Genomic DNA, 13,947 nt, shown 5'->3' with positions numbered 1-13,947 from the left:
TAAAATGTATCCTGTTGTGTCGTAGGACCCCCAGGGGCGCCATGTGAAGACCTACGAGGTTTCTCTGAGGGAGAAGGAGTTCAACAAGGGACCCTGGAAACAGGAGAACGTGGAGGCTGAGGCATCGATGGTCATCCCAGGTAATCAGAGCTCATACTGCGTGTTTTATTCAGTTCAGTTCAATTCAGAAGAACTTTATTTATCCCAAAGGAAATTCCTGTACCAGAGAATGCTTCAAATTACAGTAACCACAATTTTAACGATTCACAACCAGACAACCAGTGGGTTCTCCGGGTCAGGGTCACTCACTGGGTCCAGTTTTAGAACAATAGAGAATTAAATATCTGGAAGAATATATTAATATACAAGATAGAAGTGTTTTCAAGGAGCAAAAGAAAAAACCAGTGCCTGATAAAGTAACAATAGGAGTACAAGTACATTACAACAGAAAACTTAAACTTAACCAGTTTTTAAAAGTTCAGAATAAAGATAACATTGAGTCTTACACATTAATCAAACAAAAAGAAGCTGTTTTAATGGATGGTTTAGTTTATGTTTGAGTTATTAGATAGTAGTGACATCAGTGTGTCAACATGAGCTCACACTTTTCATCTTGTGGTTGTGAAAAGTTCTAACAAGTCAGCAGCTTTTCAGACAAAGTCTAAAAGTTATTAAAAACATTTGAAGCACCAGCACAGCAATCATCCACAGTAAAAAAAAACTTCTGTAATACATATTAAATACTTTGATTTTCCTCTCTAAACCCCTTTTGAACTATTCAACATACATAATTAGGCCTGAATAATTTAGTTTATTAATTGATACTGAAAATATCATTAGTTTCAGCCCTTCTTCACAACATGTTACAAATGCACACTGACTCTCCATCTCTGCCTTTGTGCTTGTATTATAGTGCCAGAGCCATTTGGTGGAGCTATAATCATAGGACAAGAGTCCATCACCTACCACAATGGAGACAAATACTTGGCCATTGCACCACCGACTATCAAGGTAAAGACATCAAATAATGTGTATTGATATATGTGTTTGTCACCTGGCTCATTACGAAGGAGAATGTTTTGCTGTTCTTTCTAAATCTCTCAGCTCATTAATAACCATTCAGCAGTCATTGGGTCGCAGTATATTTCTGTGGAGTAGATTTACATTGTCTTTGGTCGCACACAAGGAATAATGTTGTTCTCACAGTATGTGAGCGATGACTTTGGTAATTGGGAGGTGAAACAAATGACAGATCTTAAAGTCCTTTTTCATTCGAAGCTATTAACTCTGTAAGGAAGGCTGCAGAGAGACAAGGACATGAGCTTCATTTAAAACAAAGCATGTTTAAAGGCATTGATCATTAAAGGGTTTTTATAAGCCATAAACATTTCCGTTATGTAAAAGTATTGACATACTTGCTTTTTTTTACCATGTTTGCATAGACAACCGACTGAATCGTGAATGGAGGTGTTCACATACTTGACTATGTAGTACATGTGTTGGAGGATTCTAATAGAGGGCACACGCATGATGCAAACAATAAACATAGCGACACCTGAAGAGGTTACTATATTGTTAATTCTGAGATCATGGCAAAAAGCAACAGCGGTGCCGTCATAGAGGTTACGTAAGGCCCCTAAAACAAGCACGTCATGACAATGGAAAGTGTGTTCCTCACGCTGCCCCTACTGTTCGTGGACAGGTTGTCTTATTTTCTGAGGACGTGTACAACCATCGCTCCAAACGGGCCCAAGATCTGAGATGCAGCCATCACGCACACGCAAACACATGGTTTTTATTTTAATTTTATTTATTTAACCAGGAAGGGTCCCATTGAGTTGCAGTAACTCTTCTTCCAGGGAGTCCTGGCCAAGGCTGGTGGCAAAAGTTACAAGTACACAAAAGACAAGACAATGGACACACACTAAAACCACTAGAACACAAAGTCAATGAGAACACATTACACTCAGTAACACATAACAAGGTAAAACAGACATACTATTGAAAGGCACCAAGTTAGAAGCAGTGGCACTGTTCAGTAATGGTTGGTTTTAAAAGGTTTTTAAATATGTTGAAAGGTGGAAGTGACTCCAGATTTAAGGTGTTTTGGAGTTCATTCCAGGCGTATGGTGCATATGAAGACAAAGCTGTTTTACCAAGTTGTGTTCTCGTTGAAGGAGTGGTTAATAGTATTTTTTCTGATGAGCGTGTGCTGTAAAAGCAAGTGTTTCCCTGGCTCTACATCCCAGCAAGAAGGTACAATTTGCAGGAACAAAGTCATTCGCAGAGTTGATGTAATGCACCAACACAAGTTTGTATTCTTACCTGTATTGCCCGATTTCCTGATAGTCATTAGGATCAAACTGTTATCGTTTTTAATATAAAGCAAAGTTCAGTTAGTATCCAGAGAATGGGAGAGGCTCCAGCAAAGTCTCGTCAAGTTAAAAAGAGGTTTTGCAGGAAATGTCCCAGGTGCACAGCTCTTTAATATAATGAAATGAAATAAAATGGTGGTCATAGTCATCAGAATCTGTATTACATGCAGATATTAATAATATTTTTCTACGTTTAGGAGACCCCGAGGTCCAGGCGTTAGAGTTTATTTGTTATGAACGTTGTGATTGATGTTGAAGGGGCATTTAAAGGCAACTTTATAACTGCTGTGATGATGACTTTAGCTCCCAGTACACCACTGCTTTTAGTTTTATCTTATCAAGATTAAGTTGCAGTCTGTACTGCTCTGCTCACATTTAACAAAGCCCAAGGCCCAAAGGAGCTCCTCAACAGCATCCCGCTTCTATAATTAGAGAATGTTCTCTCGCTGCTTTTTGGTACCATGGTCTCATAAATTTTGGAAGGGACATTTTAAGTTGTTCAGATGTAGTTGCTTCTAAATCATAGTTACACAACTTTAGTTTGTGTTCATGATGGAAAAAAAGATGTCTTTGCCAGAGTTATTGGCTTTGTTGATAATAAGGTTGGGCAATATGCTAAAAATGTCTAACTGGTGCTTGTCTGCCCAAATACTGTCGTGTGCCCCGTCCAGTCCCTGAACAGAAACAAAATTAAACTCACCAAAACTGTGTCGCTTAGTCTCTTTACTGTTCCAACAATCACCAAGTCCGGTCTGGTGGAAATGAACCTTTAATTCACAGAGTTAAATGTAAGTATATATGCTGCCTGTACACATTGTTATTCCCTGCTGTCTGCCGCTGAGCAGCAGCTCTCACTTGTTTGTAGAGGCAGACCAAGAAATTAGCAAAATAAACTGACAAAAATCCCCCAAAAATGTTAACCCCTGTATAACCCTGTCCAACACTCCTGCAGATATGGACAAGGAGAGTTTACAAATAACAAAATCATCTTCTTTTGGATGTTGAGGCCAGCGGCAGGATTGCACTTCTGCCCTTATGACAAAATCCCACCACTGTTGGCTCCGACTTTGCATCCACACACACACCTCCGTACAGAAGTAGTGTTCATTGTTCCACAAAAAGCCATATAAATGAATTGTCTCTCTCCTCATCCTCGTTATTATCTACTCCTGAATTCACTGGCTTCCTCTGCACATCAGTTTATAAATGAAAATGTAAACTCTGACTTCTGAGTGGCCTGCATCTTTACTTCCATACAACAGCCTGCTGTGTGTGACGTTACTGTTACTGTTTTTTGTGCATGCTGGTCAGTTCACAGTGGAACCTAATGTTGGTCACATTTAAAAAAAAAAAAAGAGAAAGAATTTACAAAAATCGAAATTGAGCACTAAGGCTTGCAGTTTAAACGTAGCCTGAGGGTCCGTGTACACCAAAGTACCTCTGAGACCATAATTTTTTTTAATGCTTTGAAGTGGGAGCACCGAATAGTTTTGCTGAGTTAAAAAACACCAGCAGTGTGACAAGGTGTTGGACGTGAATTCTGTGTAGAGCACTGCCAGTTGGGCTTTTTTTTTGTTTTGTTTTGTTTTGTTTTTTTGTTTGTTTTGTTTTGTTTTGGGGTTTTTTGGGAGTGCCGAAACAAACACAGTGAAGGAGGGACAAATACCGCAAAGACAAATCGTCACGTCTTGTACAAGTGCTGAACAACAGCAACAGTTCAATGGTGGAAAAATCCGTTAATAAATTGTACAGTGTTTCCTCTCATGAACCCACACAGACTGACGGGTTTGTCCTCTCTCCCGGCATATTTTAGCCCTGCCTCTCATCCAAAGCAAATACTCTACCTACTCTACCTTGTGGTGACATGATCAATCAGAGCATGTTTTAGCCGCCTGGTTGGCATTTTTGTAATAGTTTTCAATGAGAGTGAATTGCTTGCCGCTTTCATGTTGCTGACGCTTGTTTTGTGCACTTTGCAGAAGCATCCTGAATGCCTCAAGTTGAAAAACTTTAACTCAGATAAATTAAGAGACAGGCGTTCTTTGGTGGCAATAACAGCAAGTAGTAGTGTACATGGCTTGTGTAAAGCTAACATTAGCTAACTTTCAGTGTTGGCCCTTGACGTATCTAAACAGATAATTTCCTCAACTACTTCATAGCGTTTTACCAACCATAAGTAGGCCTGAAGACTCACAGCAGGTTGTCAAACTTTACCTGACTCATCTTACAATAAGCCTGGAGCTGACCATTGTCCAGACGAGGCTCCTGGACCAGCTGGTGGTACTCTGTGTGATTTCATGTCTTTCTGAGGGTCATGTTCCCACACTGTGAACAAAATACTGTTTGGGAGCAACCTCTCACCCTCATTCAGAGCAACAGCAAGTGCCCTCCACCTGTCTATTTATGCAAGTTTGAAGGTACAGATTTGTGAGTTTACACAGCAAAATAGCAGGTTGAACTAAGGACAGTTGATGCAGTGGTTGCTTAGCAACAATTTAAAAAAAAAAAAGACACAGGAAGCTGCAAAAGCGCTCTGTTTAATTGGGGCAGGGTTAAACAAGAGAAGGCAGTGCAGTGCGCCTTACGTTTTGCAACCTGCAGAACTCGCTCAGTCTGACTGGGGCCTTAGTTTTTCGCCGAGTGTTTAGTTGCACATCAAAGTTGTCCTTACAGAGAGACAAAATGCAACACAAGTGTAGCTTAAAATCGTGCCAAGCCTGCTGTTGTCCCATTGTTGTCTCCTGGCTCATATCTGTGTCCTGCTGATTGGTTCACTCTTTAAAAGCTCCAAACAGCCTGCACGCTCACCAGCTCACAGTTGCTTTGCAAGCTGTCGTGTCTCTGTTACTACTCTGTTTTCACAGTAGCATTGCTCAGCAGATGTTGGAGAGAAGAGGTAGTGGGGCATCTGTTGTTGCTATGTGACCAATGAAACCCCACTCTAAATGAAGTTGAAGGTTTTTTAGAAAATCTCAATTTTGTATTTAATGTAACATCACACCCACAAACCTTTCATCAGTCTCAAGGAAACACTGAAGAAGCTTATCCTTTGATGTGTAACAACATTTTTGGCAGCTAATTAATAAATTGTCATTCATGAGCACAGACGTGAAAAACAAGTGTGAGACACCAGAGATTCTGCCTGTGTGGAAGTCTGCCGAATGTGTCTGAGCTCATATAATACTGGTCTACGGTGGGATAGTCGACTGGTTTCGCTTGTAGAATCCAACAAACTAATTACCTGCCATTCAGTGGAGAGGGATGCTCGAGGTTTGTGACAATAAAAGTGGATCCACGGTTTGACAGAAGGTGTAAACAATACCACAGGCTGGAGGATTGTGAAAATAAGTTTTGTAAAGGTTCGATCAAGTGAGAAATTGGCTCAGCTTGTACTGTAGACATCGACAATAACAATAGCCTCTATTGAAGGAAAAGTGGAGAAAGCTCAGTCACACTCTGTGATTTTAATGCCAATTCCAATCGTGGCTACTGTTCTAACCAGCTTATAGTGAGACAGGAGACTTTGGCTCTACAATAACTCTGGTTCAAAGCTCCTAAGATGTTTTTTTTTTCTCCCAAACATATTTTGGGGAAGCCAAGTCTGGTTAGACTCATGTTGTGTGAGGCAGCCAAAATATGAGAGTGACTCTGAAAATATCCCAGGGGAGTTTTGTTCACATGGAAAGACGTTTCGTCCTGTTACAGTTTGCATCAGTCGAGTTTATCTAACTACCCTACTTTAACTCTGTTTGTGTCTGCAGATTTATTTAAATGTTCCATCTTGCATTGGTCAGACCACAAATGTCTGAAATCCTATAAATAGCCAGGTTGATATCATCAGCCGGTGTTAGCTTATCACCAGTGTATCAGCACATATCAGCTGGTAAGTCACAAGATACTCCAGGAGAGAAATACTGAAGTTATGTTTCAGCTAACTAAGAAACAGTGTTGCATGTTTTGTCCTCCAGAGAGCTATTTTTCAACTATAAAATGTTTGCTCAGCACATATTTCGGGTTCAAAACATGTGATATATTCTCTCAATGAGGATCTAGACATCACATGTTTTTTGTGATTTGTCATTATTCTCTACAAGCTTTGCATTTTTCCCACAGCCTATGGGTTAAGATATGTCACTCTGTGCTTTATATTAACTTGTTATTTTTTTTTTATTATTGTCTATTTGTTTAACCTGTCATGTCATTATATGGGTCATGAGATGGCCTCTGATTGGTTGCTGTCACTATTTAGGTGGGGGTCATACCTGTGTTGTATGCTGTGAAAGCCCAGACAAAGACCTGCAGTGGTCAAAACATGTTGGCTCTTTTGATAATTTAGCCACTACAATCAGGGCTTTTTAATATTTCCTTCCTTGTTTTTCTATATTTTTTGGAGTGCCTGGATCACTTCCTGTTGTTCCTGTTCGCCACGATCACCTGATACAAGATATTGATCTACGTTTGTATCTACAGAGCAACCAGTCGTCTCTCTTTTTCAAAACATGTATTGGCCTCAAAATTCCAAATCAAACTCTAACTCATATTTCAGTTGCACTCACAACTCACACCTGGGTAAAATTACTCTGCAGCAGTCAGGGGAATTTATCGGCTCCGGCTCTGATTGGCATTAATGGAAACGCGACACCTGGGTGAACGCGCTAATGTTAGCCCCTTAACTGACGCGCTCCAACAAAACAGCGCTCGAACATCGATCCAAATTAGTCTGCACCGCGTTTAAAAGAGACTGTGAATAAGTTCGGCTTATATAAAAAAAAGTAGCCACTGTCAGATTTTCACAGGCCTCCATGCTGTTGTCTACTGTTTACTAACCTGTTTTCCAGCCTGCCCGTGACGTGGAAAAACGTTACACAAAAAAACAAAAACCCCACACACACACAGGCATTCTCATCTGCAGCAGAGCCGTATATACAACTCTGGTCTACTGGCAATGGGAAAGGAGTCTGTGGTTTATTTTAGCGGGCTTACCCAGGTTTAAAGAACAGTACCAGTGAAATTTTGGCTCTCTATGCCACATTCACACAAATTCATTCATTCATACACTGGCAGCCGAAGCTAACAAACAAGGTGCCACCTGCTCCATCAGTGAACATTCGTGCTCACTCACCTCGGGGTTCAGTATCTTGCCCAAGGATACTTTTACATGCGGACTGGAGAAGCCGGGAGTCAAACTGAAATGTTGTGACTACTGGACGACCCACTCTACCTCCTGAGCCACAGCTGCCCCTTTCAAACTGTAGTCTCTCAAACATGGAGCAGAAAATGTCTGTGGATCTCAGACTTGTTTAATCTTTGCTTTTCTTGTCAGGCACAACCTGAACAGTGTGTAGCTCTCAGAGTCCGATTTAAGATGTACTTTAGGGAAACTCTTAAGAGTGTGTTTTCATAACGAGAAAGAACAAAACAAACATTGTGAAGACAGGTCTCTGTGGCTGTGCTTGGACATGCTCATATATATAGATAATGCATGAGGCGAGGATGAAGACTTCTTTTGCACTGATGTAATTCTTGGAGCTCCTGCAGCTCCTCCACTGTGAGTGTTATTTTAATGATTTGTTTGTGTTCCACTCTCATTTGCAGCAAAGCACCATTGTCTGTCACAACCGGGTGGACCCCAACGGCTCTCGCTACCTGCTGGGGGACATGGAGGGACGTTTGTTCATGCTGCTGCTGGAGAAGGAGGAGCTCATGGACGGCACAGTGGCGCTCAAAGACCTGCACGTAGAGCTGCTCGGAGAGGTCCACTATCTATCTTATTCCCTATTCCTCTATCTCAATCTCTGTCCCCTGTGTTTATCCACCTGCCTTTCCTCTGGCACTTCTCCCATCTGTTTCTGTCTACCTGGCTCGGCCACTGCTTCTCCTGCTGCCTTTTCCTTTTAATACCCTCTTTGTTACGATTGACTCTTTAATGGTTTATAGCCCCGACAGGAGCTAATGGATCAGTCTACACTTGTACAGAAGATGAGGAAAAAATGATCCCACCTCTTTGTTGCTGGCTTGCCACAGTGTTACTTATCCCTTTTAAGTTGATTTAGACAACGACTGTATGTCAATACTGCTCTCGGAGCTAAATCTCATGTTAAAAGTGCACAGCATTTGGCTTGTGACACCTTCCTCTAATGGCTCGCCAAGGAGTTCGGAAAGGTGTGTGGTTGAGAGATGCTGGAGCTAGAAACAGTCAAGGGGAGTCGGAGTGCTGAACTGGAGACAGATTGCTTCTCAAATCATTCTTAACTTTATTCTTGGGACCAGTCTGCTCAGTCAACAGGCGGCAGCAGGCGTCATTAAAATATCAGACAGAGAAACTCATCTTTATTGTCTGTCATTAGACTGTGTTCACACTGATGAGGGTAAATTTAAAAACATCATTTATGTGTCAAACAGAGCTCTGTCTGTTTTTAGTTCTCTTAAAAAAATATGTAAAACACCTAATAGTGATATTTCAAAACAAGAGGAATGGTTTTGATCTTCCGTCTCTTCCATTTGGCAACAACAAAATGGTGCATTAATACCTTTTATCTGTCATCGTTTTTATGACTTAATTTGTGTTTCATTATATCTGAACAGAGATGTCCTCAGTGACATTTCTATTGTTGCTGTCAGACGATCGCTCAAGTTGGGCTGCAGATAGTCATTTTTTCTCTTGATGCCGATTTTTATTTTATTTTATTTTCTGATGAATGGTTTAGTATGTTAAAGACAGCAATAATAACTTCCCATCTGAATTTACCAGAGCCTAAAGTGACGTCTCATGTGTCTGGTTTTGTTTGTCCAACAGAAAAACAAAAGTAAACAAATTAATAATCTTAACTAATCTCTGATGAAAATGGTAATTTATTGAATTATTGTTGATTGATGAATCATTTAATTTAAGCACTGCATATAAGTACAAAACGTTGCAAATGCTGAATTGATGGGATTGAAGGTCCAAGTAGAAAGTTAAAAGTGTGTATTTTTTTTTAAATTTGTCTTGACTAGAGCTGAAACATTGAATAAATCAATAGTCAGAAAATTATTAGCATCTATTTTGATGATTGATTAATCACCTCAGTCATTTTTCAAGCTAAAATGGAAAATATTCCTGGTTCTAGCCTCTCCAGTGTGAGGATCTGCTGCTTTTATTTCTCTCACATGCTGGTAAACTGAATATATTTAAGTTTTTGACTGCTGGTCGGACAAAACAAGCAATTTTAAGACATCACCTCGGGCTCTGGGAAATTGCAATTTCCATTTTTCTCTTCCGACTGACTGATGGACTGTGACATCCCTTGAGCCATGCCGCTAGTGTAGCTTAAAAATGCAATAATCAGTAGTTGCAGCCTCAGTGTGGAAATGGCCTCAGAGGCTGAGATGTTTTTGTGTCTTTCTCCGATGACAGACATCCATCGCAGAGTGTTTGACCTACTTGGATAACGGTGTGGTCTTTGTGGGCTCCAGACTGGGTGACTCCCAGTTAGTGAAGGTAAGCAGCAAGAGACAGTTTAATACCTTCTGCAATCATTAATTAAGGGCGGTACTGAATGTCTTTCTCTTTCAAAGCTTCTATTAAGCTTCTTGTATGAAGTTTGAAATGTTTGTTGTTATAATTTATGACTTCATCACCCCACCCCCCCCCCCACCCCAAAAAAAAAAAAAAAATCATCAAACAAAATTCTTAATTTGAATAAAATTGATTCATTAGATTAAGTGAGTGAGACTTTTTTAATTAATCAACATCTTTAATCAATACAAGTAAATAATGGTGCCAGACAGCCCCATTAATACAGTTGACTGATGTGGGAGAGCAAATGTTGTTTTTGAAAAGCTAAACGCCAAAACTTTTGGATTCAACCAGAATATTTCATAAGATAAGAAATATTGAGTACTTAGGAAATTATTCCATCAATCTTCTTTCAATAAATGTTTTACTCTTTTTTTTTTTTTAACTTTACAACACTCTGAAGTTGTTTGAATTGTTTGGATCACACAGTCCTGCGCAGCCACCACTTGAGTCAAATTTAACAAGTCGTATGATACCAATAATATTAGTTAACTTAATCTTTATCTGCAACCGTGCAGAAATACTGGGTTTAAACAGAATGAATAGACATGCAAAAAGCAACTATGCACCATTCAAATGTTGGTTTAGAAATTGAATGTGAACATTTTGAATAGGACTTCACACTCTCAAGTACAGCCCCAGAATTTTATAACCTTGAAATTGTTCCATAAACTTGTTGCATCAGTAAAATTGTTTGCTGCGGGTAATGAATAACATCGTGAAACAGGATGGAGTATGGCTGTATTTTGTCCCTCCTTTGGATGGTCTTGTTTTGACATTTTTTCAAGTACCTTTTTACATTTGCATTTTAATATCTTAATATAAGACTTTTCATCTTTGTAGTCTTTAAAGCGATGTTCATCTGCGTTCAAATTCAGTATTTTCAAATAAAAATGCTCACTTAATCGTGGGAGTGGGAATGTAGACTACAGCGCTGATGCCCTCCCCTCTGTCTCAACCCCCACACACACGCACTTCACTGACAGTGTAAACATGTAGAGTAATTACTTGGAGGTGGAAAATGGTGCTGTTTCATTATTATTAAACCTTTATTTAAACAGGTGAAGACACGTTAAGATTCAATATAATGAAATACTGCATTTGCCCTGTATACACACATTTATAGATCCATAGTCTGTGTAATACCTACAGTAGTTGGCAGTTGTAGTTGGCAGCCACATAAGCTAAGCAATATACTGCAGTGGACGCCACGTTAGTTTGGTTCCAAAAGTCACACAATAATACAAACTAAATAACCGATTAGAGGCAGCGGTAGACCAGCAACTCTTTGTGTTCTGCGAGGTAAAATGACTGTTTCTGTCAAAGGAGTCTGGTGGCAGCAAGAATTATTTTAGCCTCCTAAAAACAGACCATCTGACTAAATTAATATCAGTTTAAGTGTTTGCTATATTTATATTATTTTTACCGCTTTACCTTGCTGTCAGAAAGCCCTTTCTGATGGGGAACCGAAGCTATTATTTGCCCTCTTCAAAGCCACCAAACTCCATTGACAGAAGCAGTAATTTTATCTAACATCACACAAGAATTGCTTGCCTCCTGCTGACTTTTGTTGTTATGTGACTTTCGGAACCAAACTAACATTACATCTACAGCAGTACGTGGATTTATTGAGCAACATCATCACGCAGAAAGCTACATAAGGTCAAGTGGAATTAAGTTTTTGAAGGGCTTTGGAAAACAGCATTATGATACTAAAACATACATACTTAAAGCTGAATTTTTGGGTTTGAATACATTAGGAACACGACTGGAAAGCTACAGATTGACATAAAACCCTAAAAAAAACAGGAATCGGTACAAAATGACACCTGTATCACCTCTGTTTACCGTGTACTCTCATCCTTTCTCATTGATTTGTAAAAAGGCCTCTGTTTGTCTCTCTGCAGCTCAACGTGGACAGCAACGACCAGGGCTCGTATGTGGCGGTGATGGAGACATTCACCAATCTGGGGCCCATCGTGGACATGTGTGTGGTAGACCTGGAGAGGCAAGGCCAGGGCCAGGTAAGACCCAGAACCTGAATCCTTATTGTTCTGTGAGAAGTGAAAAATATGTTTTACTGTTGCAACCAGCGAAGCTGGAAAGCCCTAACACGTGTTATATATTGAAAGCAAATCAGTCAGGTAGAATAAAAGGTTTCTTGCCAGGGGATGCAGACATGACATGGTGATTACCGAATGCTCTCTTAACAGTCACTGGGTGCACTTTATAGCTTTTGGTGAGTCTTCATCTGTGTTTTCCTCTTTATCATCCTCTTTGTCACAGCCTTCAGGGAGCCTGGGCTCACACCACCAATGCAGCCGGCTTCTTGAGTCGTGTTAACAGTGTTTTTGTCAGCAGAATTAAGCATGCAACGTTCTACAGCACAAACCTGCCACTGGCCAGAATACCAGGGTGAAAGTATTCAGGAGATTCTTGCTGACATAAAAAAAACAGCTTCCTGAGCCTTTTTATAGGCAGTCTGGGTGTTCTTCTTTTGTCTAGTCTATTTTTTTTTGTTGACAGTGCTCCCTGTACACCTGGCATTAACGTGCGGCCGGTATCCCATTTGCATCTAGATATGATTTAGCTGCACTGCAGTTGCACCTGATGTTAAAATGCATCTCTGGTACACAAACTCAAATTGGCTTTTTGGTTCCGTCGCAAAAGGCTGATTGCTGTGCATGTTATTTCCTCTAATAATATTTACACCTTTTAAATCTGACAGTGAAGACCTTGTTTCAGTCACTCCCTGACTGCATGTATCTGAACCATCCATCATCTTTTGCACTTCAGTATGCTTAAGGTTGTTTACCTTCAGCAGTTGTTTACCAGTTTGTATTCGGAGTATAATATAATTCAACCCATGCTGCAGCTCCAGGTTTAAAAGGCAAGAACAAGACAATATTTCATCTTTCTACCCAGTAATGAGGGCCCGAGCACCGGTCAGTGTGAGGACCCTATTGAAATTGCTCTTTTTTTTTAATTATTTCACAAATGTAATTGCATTTTTGAGGAGCTTAAGATGCTCAAAAACTTGACCTGTGCATCAGAGCGGATGAAAATTGTGGACAAAATGGCTTGACAGCGCCCCCTAGAAAATGTAAAATAAAGCAGCCCGCCACAGAATGTTTCACCTAGAGGTTTGAAATTGGAGAGGCACAAGTAACATCCCAAGACTTACAAAAAAGTCTCTTTGAGCTATACCCTAAACCCAACAGGAAGTCAGCCATTTTGAATTAGCCTCTCATTTTCGGGGCATTTTTTGCCACTACCAGGCGTTGTACTTTAACAGACTCCTCCCAGAAATTTTTACCAGATTGACTTCAGATTCAGGCAGTAAAATCTAAACACCTTGCCAATGCTAAATGCCGAAGCTTTTGTGTTATCCTATAGCAGCATGGCCTTGGAGAGGCATCGAATTTCCATGTTTCAACCATAGAACAGGAATTAGTTTGCAACTCTACCGTACATGGTGCCACCTACTGGCAAAACAGGCAATCACATGTTTTAAACTTGGATGTACTGCTCCCATGCTCCCAGCAAGTTGACCGGATTCACCTCAAATTTGGGCAGAAAAGCCTCAAGACCTTGATTATACTTTTTTTTTTTTTTTTTTTTTTTAAATTGTGAGTTTTTGTTGAACAGCATTACCATGGTGATGCAGCAAATTACCCTGTTTTGACATGACACATGAAGCTGTTGTAACTTGTTTTTACACAGGCCAGTCTGCCCCAAATTTCACACAAGTGTCCAGGCCGCGAGACATGTACAAGCCCGTAGTGACTCGTACTCATAACGCCAGCAATTGACAACTGGAAGTTCACTTTAGGGTCTGTACACATGGCACATCTTTAACCGCCTGGAAAACGCAAAGTCGTGTGCTAGATGCTATTCTTGTGTCTACTTGTACCAACCTTCAAGAGCATGAAAGCAGGTGCATCTGAGGTGGCTAAGTGACCATAACCAGCACCTTATCATAGCCTCCTTACCAAAAGTCCTGAGAGCAGAGCT

The 13,947-nt window shown here is 40.3% G+C and overlaps 1 protein-coding gene across 1 annotated transcript in view; it reads left to right on the top strand.

The window, feature by feature from the left end:
- Window positions 1-13,947, top strand: part of ddb1 (damage-specific DNA binding protein 1) — a 76,338-nt gene that overhangs the window by 8,760 nt on the left and 53,631 nt on the right. The window contains exons 5-9 of the mRNA XM_049596162.1: window positions 26-140; window positions 914-1,011; window positions 7,971-8,129; window positions 9,772-9,855; window positions 11,841-11,957. Coding sequence (XP_049452119.1) covers window positions 26-140; window positions 914-1,011; window positions 7,971-8,129; window positions 9,772-9,855; window positions 11,841-11,957 — 573 coding nt within the window. The remainder of the gene's footprint in view (window positions 1-25; window positions 141-913; window positions 1,012-7,970; window positions 8,130-9,771; window positions 9,856-11,840; window positions 11,958-13,947) is intronic.

This window comes from Epinephelus fuscoguttatus, linkage group LG2 (assembly GCF_011397635.1).
Source record: "Epinephelus fuscoguttatus linkage group LG2, E.fuscoguttatus.final_Chr_v1".
NCBI classification, from domain to species: Eukaryota; Metazoa; Chordata; class Actinopteri; order Perciformes; family Serranidae; genus Epinephelus; species Epinephelus fuscoguttatus.
This window is presented reverse-complemented; position numbering and strand designations above follow the sequence as displayed.